The 23,173-nt window shown below is 44.9% G+C and overlaps 1 protein-coding gene across 5 annotated transcripts in view; it reads right to left on the bottom strand.

Annotated features, from left to right (window-relative positions):
- The window catches only part of LRRC1 (leucine rich repeat containing 1), a 127,229-nt gene that overhangs the window by 9,540 nt on the left and 94,516 nt on the right, over positions 1-23,173 (bottom strand). For all 5 annotated transcript variants that reach the window (XM_089918912.1, XM_089918913.1, XM_089918914.1 and 2 more), the window contains 7 exons: positions 19,449-19,505; positions 19,091-19,154; positions 18,628-18,702; positions 15,831-15,975; positions 13,171-13,289; positions 11,372-11,455; positions 2,042-2,157 (listed from right to left, as the gene is read on the bottom strand). In XM_089918912.1, the coding sequence (XP_089775038.1) occupies positions 2,042-2,157; positions 11,372-11,455; positions 13,171-13,289; positions 15,831-15,975; positions 18,628-18,702; positions 19,091-19,154; positions 19,449-19,505 (660 nt within the window). The remainder of the gene's footprint in view (positions 1-2,041; positions 2,158-11,371; positions 11,456-13,170; positions 13,290-15,830; positions 15,976-18,627; positions 18,703-19,090; positions 19,155-19,448; positions 19,506-23,173) is intronic.

The raw sequence follows: 23,173 nt of genomic DNA, 5'->3' as shown, positions 1-23,173 counted from the left end.
CCTCCTCTATTACTGTACCAGAAGGCTTGGTGCTTTAGTCTCCAAGTGGCATTTTAGCGTTATCCTTGCTATAATTTTCCTATCAAACGTGTCAAAAAAAAATTTCTGGGAACCGACATGCAGCCTCCCAGTGCCGTTTGCTACTTTTATATGCTTGGGGAGAGAGGCAGAAACTTCTGTTGTATTTGGTAGGACTTCCCATGGTGTGACATTTCTGCAAGCTGAAAAGCTAACACGGTAGCCTCTTTTCACCTGGAGGGTATCAGTTTCTCTACTGATACTTTAAATAAGTAGTAATTAAATATTTTAATAAGCTTAAAATCTGGTTATGCATCTATATATACAATGGACTAAAGGACACACCTAACTGACTCAGATGACAGCTATGGCACTCGACTTTTTAATTGGTGTTTGTCCACCCTGGCCCAGGCATAATAAATATCGTTTCCCTTCTCCTGAGAACTTGAGAATGGGGTCTTCACTCGTGTGAAAAACAGTTTTTAGAGGTCAGAGCTATCTTTCTGCTCAAGAATTAGTGATGCAAATCCGTGCTCCCCAAAGTGGCAAGAACTGGGGCGGGTCTGAAATCACTGAGCTTCTACTGCTATAGGGAGAGGTTAGGAGGGAAGGGCCCTTCTCAAGCTGCATGCCTCCTGTTGGGCTTAATCCAAGCAGAAATTCAACATCTAGCTCAAATTAATTCTGAGTTTCCAGTCACCAGTGAATGGCCTTAAGAATCTATCAAGATGTCCTGAAAGCATCAACTTTAAAACGGTGAGGGTTTCCCGAGGCCATAGCTCATCACCAGGTTCCCCCGTGTCCTGCTGTTTGTTTAGCACTGCTGTCCACGATCCATTAGGAGGAGTGAAAAATGGTGCCTCGTGCCTGACCTGTGAGCAGCGAATCACGTAGGCCACAATCCCCCAGACACTCTTTGGATCGCTGGCCTTTACCATTTTGAAGCATTGATCATCTTCCCCTGGTCCAGCACGTTCTCTCCCATCTAACTATATAACACCCAAAAGCATTTTTTAAATTCCTTTTGGCAACATAGCCTGTGATATCAGGCCCTTTGCAGTGGCCTGCCAGCCATTCTGCAAAATGAACGTTTTTAACATTTCCATTCAGTCGACAGATATTCACCAGGCATCTACTGAAGGGACAAATCACAATGACACACAAATCATCACATCTAACTTTAGGTAACTTTAATTTCAGGAGGGTCGCATGCAGGTAAACAAGCAATTATCATCAGGGTAATTCAGAAATGCAGACCCAGAGAGGAGGCTTCCTGGAGAAAAGAGGAACATGAGTGCCAAAGGATAAAAGTGGGGAAACAGAGAAGGTGTCAGAGGTGGAAAGAAGAGCCTGGGTAGGAGGGCTCAGGGGAAGGAAAGTGCGGTGACATCCGCAGTGATGAAATTGGTTCAGAATGGCTGAAATGACTCTAGTCCACATTCCAGAGTCTGGCAAGCAGCCCGCAGGCCTCTGACCCAGAACTCGAGAGATGGCGATGCTGTGACCTTGGGGACACCGACTGGTGGCTCGTCAGGTTTTTTAGACTGTGAAACACCTGGCAATTCTGACATTAGCTGTGGATCTTCTCACCAGCAAAGTGTCCCTGAATACAATTTTGTTTCACAATGTCAGGGGGTTGAGTCACGGGCAAGACACATCAAGACCCCTGGCTAAAATCTAGCTCAGACTCATGGGAGCTCTTTTTTCAGATGAGGAAACCAAGGTCCACAATGACATACGGAAGCCAGTTATAAAAGCCAAGACCTAGGTCTCCCTCCCCCTTCCATCGCGGTACCGTCATCTGGAAAGCATGTGTCCGGCCGTGCCCACCGTAACCTTAAAGGACTCCACGCTCTGGCTGCCCTTGACCTTGTCCACTCCATCGGGCTCCATCACTCCAGCTCCCACACTGGGAGCTTCCAGGCCTGGCTAATGTGACCAATCAGTATATATTTTACAAGGTGGAGCAAAGGCAAGACAGCCAAGGCTGGGGTGGATGACCGTTTGCTTGTCTCAGGCTTACCTGTTCCCTGCCACGTCCAGGACGTGCAGCTCAGCGGCCCGTGACACCTCCGCAGGGATCCGAGTCAGCCTGTTGTCGCGCACGCAGAACACGGTGAGGCTGCTGCACCCGCCGATCTATGATGGGAAAGAAAACATGACTGTTTTCCAGGTTTTTCTGGGAGATGGGGGTGGGACTGGAGGGTCTTGTTCATCAAATGGCATGAAAAGGATGCACAAAATAACATCACACGATTTTAAGTCTCACTGATGACCAGCTATGATTGATTTAAATCATATAAAACACTGAGTCGTCCAGTAAGCTTAAAAATCTCTGCAAAACATTAAACACGTATGTTCTAAATTAAGTCAAGAAAATAAACAATACAGTTCAAAAACTGCATTCTGAACAGAAAGTCATTTTCTACTGCTACCTAATGCAACTGCATCTTTTAAATATGTTAACCAGACAACACAGGTCCAGACATATAGTTTTTGGTAATATGGGAGTTTAAGAATTCTAGGTTGGAAAAAAATATGAAAAAGGATATATATATATCTGAATCACTTTGCTGCACTCCAGAAACTAACACAACATTGTAAATCAACTATACTTTAATAAAAAATTAAATTAAAAAAAAAAGAATTCTAGGTTTCAAAAGTCAGGCCAAAGGTGATACACACACACGCACACACACACACACACACACACCCCTTTGAAGACCTGCCCATTATGTTAACTTCAGTGTTCCAGCTTCTTTAAAAATAAAAGAAAACGAGGAACATCTGAGAGATGATACATTGATTTCTACCATACATCTTTTAATAGCCTTTGGTCATTCACAACTTAATTTGATAAATTCAGTGCCCTTTGACAAATGCAAAATGAACCATCTTTTAGCAAAAAGTGAATTTGGTCGGCTATGACCTACTGCTGAAAGCACACGTCAATATCTGTGTCCACACCAAATTTGATTCCCTTTTTATTTTAAGTAACCGATTCAAAGGTAACTGAGCTTAGTAAGAGTCTAGTCTTCGCAAAAGAATTCAAGGACTCTCTTGAATAAGCTGTCTGTGGTTTCTACAGTCAGGAAAGCTGAACGAAGGGGTTGCAAAACCTGCTGGGTCCCAGACACAACATCCCGCAGGCCCACGTCCACGCTACACTCTCCACACATGCGCTGTTCTGACTCAGGGCGGCTGGGGAAAAGGGCTGATGAAGGGACCTATTGATTCTGATACATGGAAAAATACCCCAGAGCCTCCACCAGAGGAGGAGCAAGACACCCAGCTCTTCGTCAGTATCTGAATATGCCTTCTGCCCTTTTCTATTTATTTCTGTGTTAAATATACATGTGTATCTTAAAAAGCGGAATGCACATTTATGAAACTGCTACATAATTACCTTTGTGCACAATCTTTTTATGTCTTCCCTTAGGAGTTAATATAAGGATTTTGAAATAATATATTTAACCACAGCATGTAACCATAATGAATGTAAAAGAAAACTAAACACACAAGAAAACACAGACTAACATTCCTCTCTGGTCACCTGGAAACACCCAGAGACGTACTGTTCCCCTCGTTTCTCAGTATTCACATTTCCCACCCCAGAAAAACTGGTTTGCTCACTGTCCTCTAAAAGACATCTTGTATTTTTGGTCACACTGTTTCTTATAGATACACCCTTCTTCTTTCTGTCTTTTTTAAATCTTATCATCACCCCCAATTAGCTAAACATCCTCTACCCCGAAAAGCCTTCCCAGAACCCCTGGTCCACGTCAATCCGTTTCCTTTCTAATTATGGTCCATACAAACCCTCTGACAGATCGTTTGATGGGGCTGTTTAATTTGCACGCTTACAGGTCATCAGGGTGTTTGGCATCCTCTCTGCCCAAAGGTGAAGCCCAGCTACCTACCAACATTCCTCATGAAGGTATGTCTACACACTTGTATTTTACTTACTACTGAAAGGCTGCTACTTAAAGTTGTCATCTGCTTCTATGTGTAACAATGGAGACCGCAAAACTCTTTTCCCTGATAAGAACTACTAGGGCGGCCTCTCACGTTTTGTAAATATCATGTCCTAAAAGAGGCACATCTTCTGTGGGGCCTGGCATTCTTCCCTCCCTTGAGGAAGGGGCTCAGTCTAACCCAGGTGCCCAGGCACCTCCCAGAAGGAAAGGAATCAAAACCCTGGACACCCTGGATCGTGTAAGGACGGACACGATTAGATTCGCTCTGATGAATTTAGGTGACCCATGCGGAGGTCCCCGTGGGGACCGGCCCCGATCCATGTGGTCGGGGATCCGCACCGGGTCTGCGAGCCAGGAAGGGGCGCCTACTGGGTCAGCACGTGGCTGAGGCCGGTCACGCCTCACGCCGGCCTGGCTTTGAGGAGACAGGGCTTATCTGGACTCCGGGGAGGCAAAGCAGGTATCGGTTATTTACACACAGAGCCGAGGCTGCATCGCGACTTGGGGCTTCGCTTTGTCAGGAAGCCGCCCACTGCCCCCGCCACCGGTGGGGTCTTTGTTTGGGGGGCCTACAGTTGCATACACCATGTGAACATTTTCAGTTTGTACCGTGTGCCTATACCATCTACTCCTAAACATTAATTAACTAATGAAAGTGGGTCAGAGAGGTCTCTGAAAGTCGCCCGTGCAATAAAAGTTCCGGACAAGTTCACACCGCTTACGTACTTTGGGGGAAAGAACGGGAACTCCCGGTGGAGGGTGTGCACTGCCTACGTGCTTACAGCCTGTGATTTATTTTTTTCTCTTTCCTTCCCCGCTCTACTCTCACACCATTTGAGAGGTCAAGAGGAGGAAGGCAGTGTATCCAAGAGCCTCAGGCGCTCTGGGTGGACACGGCAGGTGAGTGGCCTCTGAGTGCCACTGGCCATGTTTTCAGGAAACGATGAGGACAGAGAGTCCATCTGGGCTGAATGTGTGAGGGCTGCCTAACAGGGCAAAAAGCAAAGGACACGCTCACACCAAGCCAGCTGGGAGGGCATGGCGCAAAGCTTTGGCTTTTGGAAAAGATGATAGAGCAGTCAAAACCATGATTCAAAAGACAGAGTTCTTCACAGACGTCAGAGGGGGATGCGGGGTGACGTAGAGGGGGGGCTCTGGGATCTCACAGACCAGGGGTGGAACTTAGGCTCCATCCTAGGTCCTGTGGATTTGGATATGTTGCTTTAGCAAAAGTAACAATAAGCATTAGATTGAACGAAACCACCTATCACAGCCCCTATCCTAGGACCTGACCTATTGCTGCTGCCAAATAAACGTAGCTGTTGTTTTTCCAAGAAGTGAAAGTCCCAGGTCCCAGTGACAGGCTGTCCACACCTGAGCCCCTGCCATGTTGCTGGAACTGTGCTGAGGCTGCCAACCTATGCCCTGGATGCCCCAGAACCTCCTAAAATACTGTCTCCCTGACGGTGCATCACAGTGACATTTTGTGTTCATAGGAGTGAAGAACTGGCCTGAGCTCAGTATTGCATTCTGCATCATTCGCATGTACTTGTGCTTTCTCTTTTGGGTTCAGGAGCGGCCTGAGCTCAGTATTGCATTCTGCATCATTCGCATGTACTTGTGCTTTCTCTTTTGGGTTCAGGAGGCAGGGTTTACAGGCTCCTTAGGGGTCAACAGGATAAAATGTCTCCATCACTTAGAAATTCTGGGAAGCAGAGTCACTGTTTAAATAACTTACTACCAGTTACGTAGGAAGCGGATATTTTCAAACTCCCTTTAACCACAAAATAGCACACAAGGATAGCAGCACCAGAGAAAAGAATACGAGGGCTTGGACTTGGATTCTCTGAGAATTACAGAACGTAGCTAAGGATCCTTGTTGAGCTGTTCTGTGTTCTCCTAATTCAAGACAATACTGTCCTTAACTCTTTGGCACTGATCTGATCCATCTCAAGGATATGGGACCTGCAGATCACTGAGCAAACCTTCAGTAAGGTCAACTTTCCCTGAGTAGTAACAGCCTGCAGGTGACAGCTTAAAGGAGATAATCAGATTGTGCGACTCAAAGAGAAAGCCTGTATTGGTCACCTTTGCCTATAGCCTGCCTTGTGAATACCTGCCCCGAGTGGAAAGGAACTTTCATTTTCCTTCGGCATCTTCCTTTCAATATTATTTGTAACAGAACTGAACCCACATTTCACTGGCAAGAGGGAAAATGTACAATAAGCAAAATCTGGTCAAAATCCTATTTGAACAGAAATAACATGAGGTATAATTTTAGAAACCAAAGACTATTTTTTGCCTTTCCCATGATCATCTGTGGCATATTATTCAAATGTTCCCTGCTCCAGAAATATTTTGGAAACCATGTGGTTTTGGGACTCCCTGAATTGTTGGGCCACTGACATCAAAATATCCACTAACAGCGACAGCATTCTTCTAATTATAAGAAAGTAACTTAGTTGACTGGAAAATAAAAACCACATATACACACGCACGAAAGCACAATGAGAAAATAACTCAAACCAAATCCTGCCACGAAGGGATAATCAGTCTTAACATTTTGAGGTTCAAATGCCATGCATTTGTGATTATAAATATGCACTTCAACAGAATTAGAACCAGCCCTATGATCTTTAGCACCTTTGTTTGCATACAGAATCAAGAATGTCTTCCCAGGTCATTTTGCTTCCAACAGAATTTTTACTGACCACATAGTTATTTCCTTCTACATATGTATCACAGATTACTTAGCAGATCACCACTGTAGACACTGCTAATTAGTTCTACCATTTCTTTGCTGTGTGACCCTGGGCAAGTTACTTAACCTCTCTGAGTCTTAGTTTAGAAATCAATATCTGTTGGATGCTGATGATGATTTACCTATATCTCATTGAATTGTTGTGAAAATCAGACAAGAATTAGCCTGAAGGCACTTGGCACAGGGCCTGGCACATGTCAGCTGCCTCCGGACATGTTTGGCATGGTGCCTGGAACACGCTAGACGCTCCTGCATACACTGGGAGAAATAATCTCATGCATGATTCTCAGTGTACATCCATAATTGTTCTCCTAGGATAAATTCCTAGAAGTGGAACGACAGAATCAAAGGGTATGCCTATTTTTCAAATTTTTAATACTACTACCAAATTCCCTTCCAGAGAAGCCATAATAATCTATATTTCCATGATAACAGGCACTTTCCTGTACTCTAACCAACATTTGGTATATTATTATATTTTTTAAATCTTGAAAATCTGATAGGTGAAAATGCTTCAATTAACATTTTGTGAATAATGATTTCACATTAAAAGTCATTTCTATTTTTTTCTCCTGTGAATCACTGGTGTTTGTCGGGGGGTTCTTTGCTTTTCTTTCTGTCCACTTTTCTAGAGTGGGTACATCTCTTTTCTCAATGATGTGAAAGAATTTCTAACAGAGTAAGGAAAGACAGCCTTCACGTGTGATGCTGTAAACATCACCCTTCCCCCAGCCTGTCTTTATTTTCTTGAAGGTCACAAATCTCATTTTCACGTAGACAAATCCATCAACTGTTTCTTTTATGAGTTATTTCCTCTTTCAAGTTTAGGAATGCCTTCTCTATCCTGAAACCCAACGGTCAGCTTTTTTTTTTTTTTTTTTTAATTCTAGCATTTTTAGGTTTGGTCATATCTCTTTTATCTATCAATAATTCACTTTAGAACATCATGGGAACTTACTCTAGAAGAATTTTAAATTGTACTAATAGGAAGGCAGAAAGCTGTCTACAAAATGAATACTCTATCACCATGGACATTTCTGAATAGCACAATATCTGTGGGTGATTCGTGTTTACAGATTGCCTGCTAAAGGAAAGCTTTGACGAATGATCTGCAAATCCTCCCTTGTCTCATCTGACTGGACAGGTATGATGTAGGTAGAGTCACTTCCATTTTGACCTAATGGAGACAAGAGACTAAGCCCTGAACTTGGATATATACTCCATTTCTTCCAGCCAGAAACTCTCTGTGGTCTAGGTCATTTAACGATAAGATGTGGCTGGAAATACTATAAAGTTTGTGTCTATCTTCATACCCATGATCACACATACACCGACGTCCTGTCTATCCACGAAGCAGAGTCTCTTCCCCTTAATTCTTCCCTCCACCAAAAACAGGGTTTTTTAGGGAACTTCCTTATCACAGAAACATACACACTTGAGCAACGGGATGAGAAATAAAAGACGCAAGTAAGTGGATTGAAAAATCAGAAGCATGCCACATGTAGCAAATAAAGCGAATCTAGCCTGTCCCTCAGAGACAGAATCGTGCCAACAAAGTAGAATTTGGTGAAGGCAGATGAGCCCCCAAGGTATGCCTTTCAGAATTTCTGAATAACTTAAGATGTAATTCACAGAAAAGCATTCTTTTGAGAGAGAGTAATTGGAACAAATCTGACAAACACATAGCAAAACCAGGTTCCAGGCCATGCAGTCATTTAAAGAAACAAAAAAAAAAAACTGAGTTTCGAGGAAAATGTCCAATGTTTTACAATGAAGAGCACACAAAGCTGTCAGCCGATTTGAATCTTCATGCATTTGAGAAGCAGAATGGAAGTCAGAGATGCAACTGTGGTCTGAACAATACTTACAAGATTGCAAGTTTACCTGACTTTTCTAAATTTCCAAGCAGCTAACAATTAAGAAAACAAGAGACATTCATTGATTTGCAAATGTTTACTACACATAACACCACACAACACAAACAGAATCTATTATTGTGACCCACACAGTGCAAACATTTTCCCCTCAACCATTTGGGGAAAAAATGCAAATAAATGCTGCTATAGACGAAGGAACTGTGCTGTAAAACTGACAATATGTGATACTATCAAATGGGGGGGAAAAAAGACAAAAAAGAGGAAGAACTACACAGCACACCAGACCAAAGGCCATTAACACAACTATGGATTTGGGGCATATAAATGGAATTGGTCAGCATTTCAGTTTAGATGTGTCGTGCGTGAGACTTAATTGTTCAAGAGGAAGTAATCACGTTTGGAAAGAAAAGAATCCAATCAGGAGAGTGCAGGATTTGATGGGACGGTATCAAGCTTGGAGGCAGAGTGTATGCACACACGTGGCATTCCCCCTGCACACACACTCATACTCACACCAGACCAACAAACAAGACCCCGTTCAAGGTGAGGGGCCCATCGATGATTTGGCAGCTCAGCCCGAGGGTCAGAGGCCAGCACTGCCCGTTTCTGCAGGGTCACCAAGCTGGGACCCACAGCAGAATTGGGACACGTCGTAGCCTGGGAGCTCAGAGTATGTGAGTCGGAGTGAAATGGGCTAGAAAAGAGCCAGTCCCTGGGGTCCTAAACAGCTCTGCTTTCTTGGGCAGCTGAAGGAAAAGGCACAAACTTCATTCCTTGATGAAACTCCAAATGCCAGGGAAGCGATCATATCAATAATGTCATTCTCTCAGAGTGCCAACAGGGCTGATGCTAATATGATGGGGACAGTTTACAAGAAGAAACTCCTCACATTCTTGTCTAAAATGTGTTCCTTTGAAAGAGCAGATCCAAAGAGAGGGATGGGGACATGGCAGGTGGGTGGTGACCTTGCTGGGGATTAACATCATACTCAGAAGCCCTCTCTTTGGCATTTACTGAAACTATTCCTCAAATGTATTAATTTTCTAAAGTGTCCAAACTAAAGATGATTTGACCTTCCTTTACCCAATCAAGGTCCTGCCTTACGTCAAGGTCACAGCAATGAAAAGGTAGGTTCAATCTGCTTTTATGGGCTTGGCCATCTGGGGACACGTCTGGAACCCATTCTCCCAACTCCCAGCTCTGTGAGCCCCGGTGGGGAAAGCTTCTCACCAGCCTCAGTTTCCTCATCTGTAAAGTGAGGAAATCCTCATGGCCTCAAAAAGCTGCTGTGACGATTCAATGAACATACACAACAGCACCTAGTGTAGTGCAGGACATTGAGAAAGGAAGTCATGAATCTTTTCTACTTCTCTCTGCATGCGTTTATGCGTCCGATCTACACCCACCCACACGTGTTCTCCAGCAAGAGTACAATTAAATGTTCAGAGCACCAGCTCTGTGTTTTGGTTTATTGCTTTGAGACTGGAACCAAAACATTTTGATGAGCAGACTCTCTGGTGTCCCAGTTTAGCTGAGATGAAGAATTAGGTCTTTCTGCTGGGAACAGAACGTAGTCACATTTATAGCAAACATCCTTATGCTTCCACTCAGGAAGGCTGGCCGTTCTCACCCAGGGACAAGCCTGGGCTGCCGAGAGTAGAACACCCAGATGGGGAAGGGAAAGAAGAGACCAAGCCAAGTCGGACACCCAGAGAAGCGGCCCTGGGAGCATAAGAACCCCTCGAGCTCTGGCTGGTTGGAGGGCAGCTTTGAAACTATTCCAAAACAGGTGTTAGAAAGGGTCAAACAGAGAAATAAGGAGGAAACGGTGCCTGGCCAGTGGTCATCACATCAGAGGACACAGCACCTTTTCATATGAGGCCTTGGCCAGGGCGAGGGGCTCACCAACGGCTCACTTGATGGGTGGAGGCAGGGTGTGGGGAGAGTGGAGAAACGGCATCTTAAACTTTATTTTAGGCTCTATTGCTAATAAAAAATCAAGCTCAGTACGACCCATTTCCAATCAGGTTCTTCTGGTTCCAAATAGAAAGTGAGTCTTCCTTTTAAACAATGGCCCAGATGCCTCCCTGTGTGATCTGTCTCAGGTTTCCTCCCCATTCTCAGTATTGGCACCTCCTTTGCCAGAACTGAAATGCCACTAAGCTGCACAGCTATGCCTGCAAACGATGGTGACTGTCTCTTTTCTCCTGCTTGGAGCACTGACCAAAAAATCCTAAGAACCTGGCCAGACCTTCCCGGGCATCCTCCTCTACTTAGAGGGCTCACTCCCTCTCTCCCGGAGGCAAGCCTCTGCCCAGGAAGACGCTCCATCAAGATCCATTTTTATGACTCCAACGGTTATGGGGCAGTTTAACTCCTCATTAAACCCAGTCAAACCCAAAGTCATCCCCTTCCTCTGCCCAACTCCCAGATCACTCCTTCCTGTCCGTGGTGTCACTGTTCTCCCAGGTCAACCCCAAAATGTCGTTCTCTCTGTCCCCCAACGAATTCACCTTTCCCAACTCTGCTCACAACCATCTGGACCCACCTACTCTCCTTAGTGTTACTGATGGTCATTCTTTCATACAATTCCTCCAACCATCCCTGAATCCACAGATGAGAGTTTACACCTTTAAAAAGCATCACATAAGTCTTTTAAAGTAGTTGACATCTTTGACCCCTTATGTGTTATTATTTCTTTATAATTATCATTATATTATTTTCTTAAAAGCACGTACCTCTTTTGGTAAAGACACTAATTTATTTCTGTCTGCATTCAAGTTGCTCAACTTCTTAAGTTTTCCAATGCTCTTAGGTAAAGTCTGTTAAAGTAACATTTTTGTTATTAACTTACTGCATACTTTTCACACAGCTCAGAGTAAAACAGATCTTTTCAAGAACTGAGAGAATTTAATCTCATCCAGTAAGAGAAGTGACGGTTCTTCCTGAATATCAGGTGTTTGTAACACTCATTTGGGGGATGTGGCATCTAATATTTTGTATTTTTGTAGAAATGACAGTATGTTTCAATGAAATGAGGTCAAAGGCACAGGCCTGGGAACAGAGAAACACCAAGTAAAAGAGGTAATGAAGGCTCTTTAAGTCAACGAAGTGAAATCTGCAACCTCGAGATTCATCCCTCCCCCGCCTGCACCTCTGAGAACTCCAAGAGATGGTGGCTTAGATGCCTGTGGAGGCCAGAGAGCTCAGCAGGCAGTGAGAACCCGAGCGGGGGGGGCCATGAGGCTGGGGGAAGGAGGGGGGCCACCCGGGCTGGTGTGGGAGCCCATGGGGATGGGGGGGTCTTCAACCCTGATGGAATCAGGGATGAATATTATTTTTCTGACTGTTATGACTACCATCTGTAATTCCTTTTTTCTTTTTTTTTTTTTTGACGTGGACCATTTTTAAAGTCTTTATTGAATTTGTTACAATGTTGCTTCTGTTCTATGTTTCGGTCTTTTGGCCGTGAGGCATGTGGGATCCCAGCTCCCCGACCAGGGATGGAACCCACACCCCCTGCATTGGGAGGCGAAGTCTTAACCACTGGATCGCCAGGGAAGTCTCTACCATCTGTAATTCTAAACCCAGAAACAAGGAAGGAGAGCCTAGTCCCTCCCACCCAACCTGCCCGAGGAGGCCGCGGTCCTGTCTGAGGGGAGATGCTCCCGGCACACCCCGCACTACCAACTCTACATCCTTCACTCACTCTTGCTGTCTTCTTCTGATCTTTTCACCTAAAGAGCATTACTTACTCTGTTTATAAAGAGAGGAGAAAAGGGAAGAAAAGAGGAAAAAGGAAAGCAGAGTAAAAACTAAAGTGACAAAATATAGAGAAAAGAGAATGGCAGGAAAATAAACTAAAGAAAACAGCGGCTACAAGACAACGACAAGAGGAGAAAGGGGAACAGATGGGGTGGGAGGTGAAGGACGATGGACGGAGAGGAAGCAGCAAGAGGCGAGAAGCAGCTGAGGTTTGCCGTCGCCCTGGGAACCCGCCCCAGCAGGTGCTGCCCCGGGAAGATGCGGAGGCCTCTCTCTGGTCCAAGCCCGGGGAACCTGAACTGCCTCACCCAGATTCTCAGATGGGGCGAGATCAAGGTCAAGGCCGTGCTCTGGCTCCTCCAAAAGAGCATCCCCCCACCCCCAGTGCTCCCAAGGCTTCCCGAGACAACCACCATTCCCTCCCCCTCTGGCCCGTCCTCGGACTCCCCGATGGAGGCATCAGCACTTCCACTGACAGGGCCGGTGCCCACCGCCCCCTGCCCCCGCCTCCCTGGGCCCCCTAGTGTCCAGCTCAGTCCCTGTACCCTAAGCATCACAATGGGGACACACTCTCTGATGGGGGACCTGGACACGTCAAAACGGATCACCTTTATGTCACATGCTTGCTTCTCAGGTCCCTTTGTTAGTTACAATGTAAGGCAATTTCCATCTGGTCTACCCAAATTACAAATAAGTAGAATCGAGCCTATGGAGCCTTTGTGATACAGAACCCACAACATAAGTCTCCCTCTGACCCTGGAACCACACTCACCAGGAGCCGGTTTTCAGTAAGAACCAATTCCGTGAGGCTTTCACAGTCCCCAACCGCCTCGGGCAACTGGGTGAGTCTGTTCTGATCCACCTTCAAGATTGACAGTTTCTTTAGTTTTCCTGTAAAAGCGTTATTCAAACTCGTTAGTTATCACTGTCTTCCTGATCACCGCTTGGTATTTCCTATCGGCTGTCCTTGCTCATTTGATTTCCTCACCCAGCTTTTCAGATTATGAAACTGTACCATTCTCATTCCGAGCACGAACAGTTGAGAGTTAAAGTCATCTGTTCAGAATGTCAGAAACAGTCAGCAATTAGCGGCAAATCCTTTGGAAAGTCACTACCTAAAAATATGTCAAAGCCCAGAGATTTCAGGAAAAAAAAAAAACAGCTGGCTCTTGATGGATCTTTAAGAACAAGAAATGTCTCGTGTACAGAGGAGAGCCTTTAATGTTACTTTAACAATCATCCTCACTAAAAACAAAAGACAGCACAGTGCAGTTTATTCTATCACCTGTGGACAATGACTCCGTGAAGATCCGTACAATGAAGTATTTCTGTCAATGCAGAGTCAGATGGTAATCTCTGGGCTTCCCTGGTGGCGCAGTGATTAAGAATCCGCCTGCCAATGCAGGGGACACGGGTTTGAGCCCTGGTCGAGGAAGATCCCACATGCCGCAGAGCAACTAAGCCCGTGAGCCACAACTACTGAGCCTGTGCTCTAGAGCCCGCGTGCCACAACTACTGAGCCCGCACTCTACAGCCTGCGAGCCACAACTACTGAGCCCGCGCTCTACAGCCCGCGAGCCACAACTACTGAGCCCATGCACCACAACTACTGAAGCCCTCGCGCCTAGAGCCTGTGCTCTGCAGCAAGAGAAGCCACCGCAATGAGAAGCCCATGCACCGCAACGAAGAGAAATCCCCACTCGCCGCAACTAGAGAAAGCCCGCGCACAGCAACGAAGACCCAACGCAGCCAAAAAGAAATAAATTTTTGAAAAAAAGATGGTAATCTTTGAAAAGCCACATTAAGACTGATCTATTTCACTCTGGGTGGGGAAAACGGACTCACGGGCAATGCCCTCAGGCCACGGGAAAGGAACTGGGGTTTACTGCAGCCTCCTCAGCCCCGGCGGGATGGAGGAGATCCTGCATCACCAGATTCTCACTTTCAACTACTACTTCGTCAGGGGCTGAGCCTACAGAGCAGAGGTCCTTGTTATCCACAGAGAGTGGCCGGCATGATGACACTGTCCCCAGGAAAATCGGAGAACAGCCTCTATCATAAAAGAGACATAAAGCTGGAGATGTGGAGATGCTGAAGGGATGAACTCGCTTTGCGTGTGGTCCCGGGGCAAGGCAGAGGAACTCACTGATTGCTAGGCTCCTTGTTTAGCATAATCAGTACCAACTAACACTGTCCGCAGAGAGTCCCCCCCAGTCCTCAGGCCAGGAGACCCATATCCTTCTGCGAGGCATGGAACCCTACAGCTGACAGAGCTCACTCCAAGAATCTCCTCAACAACGTCACTGACAAGTGGTCCGACAGCCTCTCCTCGAATACTTCTAGTGATGGGAGGCTCATTTCTTCACTAAGCAGCCCAAACTGATTCATAACAGATGCATTTTAAGCTCTTTCTTAAATCAAACTGAGATTAGCAACCCTTTCCTTTCACCCACTTGAGCTAGAAGACGGAATAAATCTCCTTCTACCTGACAGCCTTTCAAAGGCTTGAAACCGTCTCATGACTCCTATTTCTCCCTTTTCCCAACGACAAAACATCCCCAGTCCCTACAACTGCTTTCCGATGCCATATATGATTCTCAGCAAATGTTTCTACCTGGAGTCAAAGTCCCCATCAATTTCCCAACCAGCCTCAACCAAAATGCAGAGCCTGTATTTCTGCCAGGTTGCTATTATCATCTGGACCAAATACCAGAAAGGAAGGGGTCCTCTGTCACACAGCTTCTCCAACTACTGAAAACCTTCCCCAAACTCCCTTTGATGTTCTGAATACAAGTTAAGTGAAGGTCAAAGACAGCTATCCTATGTCAACCACACAGCTAAATATAATTTCTTACAATTTCTAGGCAGCTTGGCTACAGTGGAGCTGACAGCGTATGTCTGTTTATATCTTCTCTGTTTGCATTTATTTTCTCACCCTGGGCTGTGTTCCTTTACGGTAAAGGAAATGTCTGGACAGTTTTTTAAAGGAAATGGCAAAGAATGGTTCAAGGAAAAGATGATTCTCGATAGGCCAGTAAAGGTTCCATACAACACCCACTCTCCCTGTAACAGCCCTTACCTGGGTCACACCATAAGGTCAAAGGTCGTTTCCCATAAACTATTTACGATGCTCAATTAGAAATGTCTTAGTGGTTGTTCATATGTCTGAAACACATTCTGTGATTTGGGCTGATCCCTACCGAAATCATGGAAATAAGATGCGGAGGAAGTAGACAGGGGCCAACACTTAAAAGTAACAACACGTATAACTGCTACCAGACCAGGGCAACAGAAACGCTTGCATATGGAGAAACTTTAATTGTATTAAATATTCCTTGCTTTCCTTCTTTAAAAACAAATGACTGAAGGAATCACGTCCCCAGCACCTGAGAAGAGCCAGCACCTTGGTAGTTAGTTATTTTCAATACTCACCAATGCCATCTGGGAGTGTTTCTAACAAGTTCTGGGAAATGACTAAATCCGTTAATGAAGTCAGGCCACTGATTTCTTCGGGAAGTCTTTCCAACCTGTTTTCAGAGACATCTAAGCAGAGCAGGTTCTTCAGATTTCCTATTTCCTACATCAACGACACAGGAAAAGAAAGTCATGCCTGAACCTGCCACGGTATGGAGGAATTTGTTACAGCGATTTTTCAAAATCGAACCCCAGAGTGGTCCTAAGAATGTTTCCTTAGCGCCGGTGTGAGTGTGAAGGCAGGGGTAAGTTTCCAGACCCCCTTCCAATGAAAACCGAAAGCGGGGTGAATCACACACACGGAGCTGGGAGGGACGCCAAGCCCTCCGACGTCACGCAGGTGAGGAATCACTCCCTTAATAAGATGAGGAGGTTGGCACCAAGAGAAGATGAGTCTTTTTAAGGTCCCACAGATTAGGGGAGAAAAAAAAAAGGAGGCTAGAATCCAGTTCTCCAAGTTTGGAATCAATCACTCAGAAGGCAGCTCTCACTTGAGAGTGAGCCTGAGATGTCCTGGAAGGAAACCATCTACTTTCTATCTCCCATGACAGACAGTGCTTGTTACGACATCGGTGCGTCTGCTCCCCAGCCAAACTGGAGCACACAGACCCGCCGACACCGTTAACACCCGAGACAAGAAAGGCAGACTGCTTTGAAGCAGAAGAGCCAACCCATGAGTGAGGGAGGTGCCTCTATGAGTCTCACATTCCATTCAAGAGAGGTCGTACCCTTCCGCTCTCCAAGGGCACAGTTTCTCTCTGACAACCGCCTCCACTGTTCCGTGCCATTGCCAGTCTGTTACGTTCCCACTCTCAGTACCCTCCCACCCGGACTTGTCTGGGCATCCTCTGCCCACGTCTGTTCACAAACCACGCCTCCATCTTTCCCTCCAGGAAACATCGCTCCAGTCACGGAATCAGACCCGTCCTCGAACTCTAGTGGCTCCCTGATGGCTACATAAGCACAAACTCCTCAACCGGCATTGAACTGGGCCTGATCGATTCTTCCAAGTTTATCTCCCACCTAACATACATCCTGTGAGCCTCACCCCTGCATTTTCTGCCTGTAGGAAATCAGACTACACTTCTACTAATTTCATGCCAGGCCCCTGAGGTTCTTCCACTTTTTCATTCATTCCTTTTAACAATGGCTTTGTCTCCTTTACTTTCTGTCATCTGTGAAGACAGGAAAATAATTCTGATTATCTGGGACTGTCTGATATGTTTAGTCCTGGCTTAATAGAAGGTTATACAAGCGGGCAAATGAGATGTTGAAATAACCATTAATAACATGACCAGTGGCGTGTTCATTTCTTTGTGTTTGGGACATGGCATTTTGCACATAATTGTTTATGTACATCTGTCTACACATATACTCTCCCCCTGCGTGTCTAATAGCTGATATTTTCAAGTTTATTGAAGTATAGTTGATTTACAATGTTGTGTTTATTTCTGCTGTACAGCAAAGTGACGCAGTTATACATATACATACATATATACATTCTTTTTCGGATTCTTTTCCATTGTGGTTTATCACAGGGTATTGAATACAGTTCCCTGGGCTCTACAGTAGGACCTTGTTTATCCATCCTATACAGCTGATGTTTTAGTACTTTCTTAATAACTTCCTGGCATCTTCCCCCCATCCTTCGACTCTTAAGTAACTAGAATCCTCTCTATCAAGATTTCTCATAATTTCCTAGAGAAATCTAAGTGTTAATCAAACCCTTGCCCACACCAGTTACTGTTCTGTCCTATCCTTTTCCCAAATGCAGCCAAGAACTCAGAAATACACTCAAATTAGCTCCTTAGTTGCATTAGTCGTGGGTGATGTCAATGGTAATTCCAGCTATAACTACAACAATTAGAATTTTACTTAAGTGCTTTTTTCTAGTGTTAGGCTTCCCTGCACCGAAACACATTTCCCACCCGAAGTGCACGGTCCCATCACGACAGGTTCACACAGCCCAGCAGACAGCTTCTGAATTACTGTAAAATACACACACCTAGACCATCATGAAATATATTCTGACTTCAAACCCTGGCTGTAAGAGACAGCAAAGAGTAAAATTCAGTAATAGTTGGAGAAAAACAAAGTAAGGGGGAAAATGCCCTTGTGTTGTTGTTAGTTCAAGTTTCTCTTTCAACTGAACAGAAAGTGGGTCCTGCTTGCTGGGACCCACAGGTGACCACGACGTACTCAGAAGCCCACACGAGACTCCATTTCATTCCGAACATGGTTCTCACACTTGGTAACAGCAGGAAAAACATGAACAGCGTGTGACATTCCAGCTAAACCATAGCAACACTTGGAAAAAATATGAAATAAAAGCTTTTTGCATTGCTTTTACATCAACTATTACGGGGCAAACTGGGGCCAACTTATCCCAAAGCACTTGGCACATCACAAACAGTGGCAGAAACTTCTACCATCTCAATCTGGCATCCTGGTAACTTCCAAATTTGCTGGGCTTCAAGCAGGCAAGCCAAGCATAAAGCAAGGATGAAATAAAATGTAGACTTCACACACTAAAGGATATATTTATTATCTTTAGAAACGGTGGGTTGAGGCTTTCAGTTTTTCTACAGCAATGCAGCACGATGAATGCTCAATATATTTTTCCAAATCTGCTTTTTCAACCAATGTTTTGGTTTTCAAGATCCCTCCTACAGAAAATCTTATGTAGAGGCAGGAAACACATGAAGGTGGTGGTGGTTTTACATTTTGGGGGAGACAGTGTGAAATTACCACTCACCTGAGGTAATTCTGACAGTTGATTTCCATCCAACCAGAGATCCTTTAGATGTAAGAGAGCGCCAATCGATTCTGGCTAAAACAAAAAGCAATGTTATGGTAACAAAGCTCCAATTTCAAGCCTTCCATTAAGAAAGAACCCTAATTCAACAGTTAGTAATGGGGTACTGTAGAGGTCGTTTGTTGGTACTTCTCCAATATCAGCCTCCCTTCCTAAAAGTAGCCCCAATGCTCCCCAAGAATGCCAGCTGTTTCCACTGATACCCATCATCTCTAGCCGTGACCCTCCACCCCTGAATCATAATTCTTAACCTGTGTGAACTGAAGCACATTCTCTAATGCTGCCAAGCTGTATCCGTGGAAACACTGGCTTACAAGCATCCCTACAGATCTCCCCCAAAATACAGATCTCCCCCAAAATAAGGACAAGGTGAAATTCAAATCTCTCTTCAGTACAGACTTACCAAATTATATATTTCATTGTTTCCTAAATCAAGTTCTTCTAGTCTCCGTAGCTGGGTTAGAGAGCTATTAAAAACAAAAACAAAAAAACAAAGGGAGGGAGCTCTTAGGACTTAGAAATGCTGAGCAGTATGGCATTCCTCACTTGGACTAGTTTCCCAAAATAAGATTCATCTGGATTTTATGGTCATAATTATTGCACAGGAAGGACTATTGAGAGAAGGCTGGCATCTCTCAAATTTTCCAAAAGACACAGAATTTCTTTTTGACAAGATACTGTAGTACTTTTTTTTTTTTTTTTTAATGCTTCAAGAAGTTCATTCAGTACATAACCCCCTCTCCTTTTCCCCAGAGACTCACTCAGGGAGATACGTAAGAAGATTCTCTCTCAGTTCCAGTGAAGCCAGGTTATAAAGACTAGAAATGAACAGAAGGAAAAAGTATAAGGAAAGTTCCTGAGATTCTTCCTACTCCACCCCCCCACAAAGTACACACTCCACAAGGAGCAACTCTTAATAAGACCCTGTACGTCACTTCCCAGGGGAAAACATCTCTGACCACCCCGACCCCCACTGAAAACAGCATCATCTCCACTTCCCAAGTTTTAATATTAAAATAAAAAGAGCAGGGTCATCACAGTAAGGCACCCTCATGCCTATACTTTGTACAGTTGATATGTGAAAATAACTCTCTGGCCCTTGAAAGACAACCACTCCCAGGACCGAGATAGCAGCCGAATATGTGCTTCTAGGCTTTAGAATGTCGAAAATGTGCTGTTGCCATAAAAACAGGAAAGCCTTTAATCTCACGGAGCTCTTCTTACAAAAATCAGTGAGAAACCATGCCCGTTTGAAAGCAGTGGGCATACCGGTCCAGAAAGTCCACATGCTTTACTTAAGACCACAAGTTTACAGGGCAAGGGAGCACTGAGATGCAGGAGGACTCAAGTAATAACATACTCCACGTTGTGCCCACGATGCGAGACCGTGGTCAATAAGCAGTGGCTGTGGTAATGTTGCTTTTATTCTTTTTTTTTTTTTTTGCGGTACGCGGGCCTCTCACTGTTGTGGCCTCTCCCGTTGCAGAGCACAGGCTTCGGACACGCAGGCTCAGCAGCCATGGCTCACGGGCCCAGCCACTCCACGGCATGTGGGATCCTCCAGGACCGGGGCACAAACCCGCGTCCCCTGCATCGGCAGGCGGACGGACTCTCAACCACTGCGCCACCAGGGAAGCCCGCTTTTATTCTTAATAAACCCCGAATGGCACTCTTTTCAGCAGATTCTCCTGCCTCTCAGCTGTAATCCATGTCTACTAGGAACACGGTGCAAGGAGACAGATGTTCTCCCCAGATGCCGACGATCTGGGTGGCAGTGGCAATTCTGAATCAGCAGACACCACACGTCCAAGTATGTCAGCACTGGCACGACGTACTGATTCAGTAGATCATCGGTTGGTCTATTTCTCCAGCAGGCACTGTGCTAAGCTCTAACCAATAGAGAACTCCAGCTTTTGCTAATGTCACCAGAGTAACGACAAGATTTGGAAGGCATTTACGTGTGAGCGCACAGAACACGGGGAGTCAGACATCATCCCAACAGTCTCATCTGCCTTAATCCTCTGTACTCCTTCCAACATCAAAGCCAGAATCGCGGGCACTGACAAAGCCGGTTTCATAATATCAGAAAATGTAAATTTGATTTTCAGGAACAATACATATACACACGTAAAGCCCATGGGCTTGAAAGCGTATTTGAACTATACTAGGAAATGCACAGATACGGTATCTCCTCCTCTAATTTTAGAGAACTAAAACTAATTTTAGAAATTTAGAAACTGAGTAACTGTTTTCACAATTAAAGCAAGAGCAAACAAATACAACTCTTTATAACATACTTTTTTTTAAAGAAAAAGTCAATATCCCTGCTAATAAGTAATTGTGGATTTAATATCAATTTGTCTCTCCCCAGAATGCACCCAGGTGGGAGTCGCAGCTACCCAGTTCTACTGCCTCGGGGCCAAGCCTTTACGTAGAAGAAATAGAACATGGGAGGGAGAGGGTGCAGTGTCTGCCCCCAAAAGCAACCTGTAGATAAGGGGGAGACAGGACGTTAACTCACTGTAAAAGTAAAAACTTAAAAACAAAGGGCTTTGTTTCCAATGTTAAATGCTCCTGGAACCGCTATAGCCAGTTTTATGGGGAAGGTGATCATCATTTGGCTGTTTTCACATTTCTATTTTCAAAACCACTGATAGAATTGTCATTCTATCTATTTAATGGTCATTACTTTCATGCCTCTTTTGACCCGCTAAAGACATCCACTAATGAAAGGAGGGGAAACGTCCTTCTTTGCTTCAAAATCTTTACTCCCTGGGCAGCATCAAAAGCATCTTGCAAAGGAGCAGTGTCACCCAGGCCCTGCTACTGAGTGTTGCACCAAGGTCTGCAGCCCTGGTCTGAGGCCTCCTGCCTGAAACAGAACAGAGCTGGGACCCGCCCGCCACCTGGGACGCCACCTGGGGCAGGAGACGCTGGGTGAGGCGCCTTACCTGGGTCATCTCTGGACCAGGAACAACCAGCACATTGTCAATACCACTGGGATGACACCATTAGGAAAGTGAGGTCCATCAGACAGCGGCAAAGCCACAATTCAAATCTGGTGAAAGCCAAGACTCTGCCCTCGCCCTGGGGAACACCATTCTCTGGAACTCTCTCTTTATACTTTACATTTTAAAAACACCTGTCAGGGACTTCCCTGGCGGTCCAGTGGCTAAGACTCCGCGCTCCCAATGCAGGGGGCCCGGGTTCGATCCCTGGTCAGGAAACTAGATCCCACATGCCGCAACTAAGAGTTCACATGCCGTAACTAAAGATCCCGCACACCACAACGAAGATCCTGCATGCTGATCACACGTGCCACAACTAGGACCCGGTGCAGCCGAATAAATAAATAAATAAATATTAAAAATAAAATAAAATAAAATAAAAACACTTGTCAATTTGGGGCAAATACAGAAATCTTACCTCCTCAACCACACCAAGGACATTGGGGTTTTTGTTGATTTATGTCACTTTAAAAATATGATAACACATTTTGAAATTATCTCTAAATTTTGTCTTAAGGGGAAAAGGCACAGGCCACAGTTACTGAAAGCAAATCATTCTTGAGTGAAAATGCTGCAAAAACACCAACAGGCTTGTGAATATACAGAACTTATAATAACAACATCACCTATCGTGCTAACACCCAAATATGACACCCTGTTACGTAAGAAGGTTCTGACTATAAAACCTCTTAGTTTCTATCATTTGGGGATAGTAGGGAAATGTGGATGCATGGGTGTTAGTTACAGTGACAACAAAAAATATCCTATTTTTGTAACCTTTCAAAACTCAAAAATTAATTTAAAATAAAGTGTATAAAATAATATCCTTTCTGGGGTGATGCTTCCCCGTTATCTTAAACTATTTAAACTGAAGAAACTGGGATATTATAATCAGACTCAAGGGACCCACTGATGAAAGGTCATCTAAAAAGAGTCTGAGAGGAACGAGGGCCATCCCTCACAACTACTTGGATTTGCTTGGCTGAAGTGCTTCACCACAGCACCTCAATTCCCCTAAAATGAATACAATCATATCTATTGCAGTAATAGGGCATGATATATATTCCCTTCAAGTTAACAGAGCCAGTTTGGTACCTTGCTTCCTTGAGATAGCCCAGTGCCCAAGCTCAATCAGGGGCCTCACAAATACGTGTGCCCCAAGTCAGGGTATCTGAAAAGATTGCTATAAGATGCTATCAACCACAAGAGTCATCCTCTCTGCCCAAAACCTCCTCCAAGGACAGGCCTACAGATGGGGAGCGGCTGGCACTGGCCAATTTTTAAGGATACATCACCCATAATTGGTGACTCGAGGAACAACAATGAATAAAAAGCAAAGACAGTGGTTTGACTACAGACGCCCACCTCCCACGTAACCCCAAACCTCGGAGTGTAAGCTGGACTGTTCGTTCTCAGTTCGATCATTAACTGATTCTCGAATGAAACCATGGGTTTGGTTCTCATCAGTAACTTGCCCT

The sequence above is a fragment of the Delphinapterus leucas genome, chromosome 10, assembly GCF_059928025.1.
Source record: "Delphinapterus leucas isolate spDelLeu-1000000601 "Yukka" chromosome 10, BTC_Dleu_Yukka2, whole genome shotgun sequence".
In the NCBI taxonomy this organism is placed as follows: Eukaryota; Metazoa; Chordata; class Mammalia; order Artiodactyla; family Monodontidae; genus Delphinapterus; species Delphinapterus leucas.
This window is presented reverse-complemented; position numbering and strand designations above follow the sequence as displayed.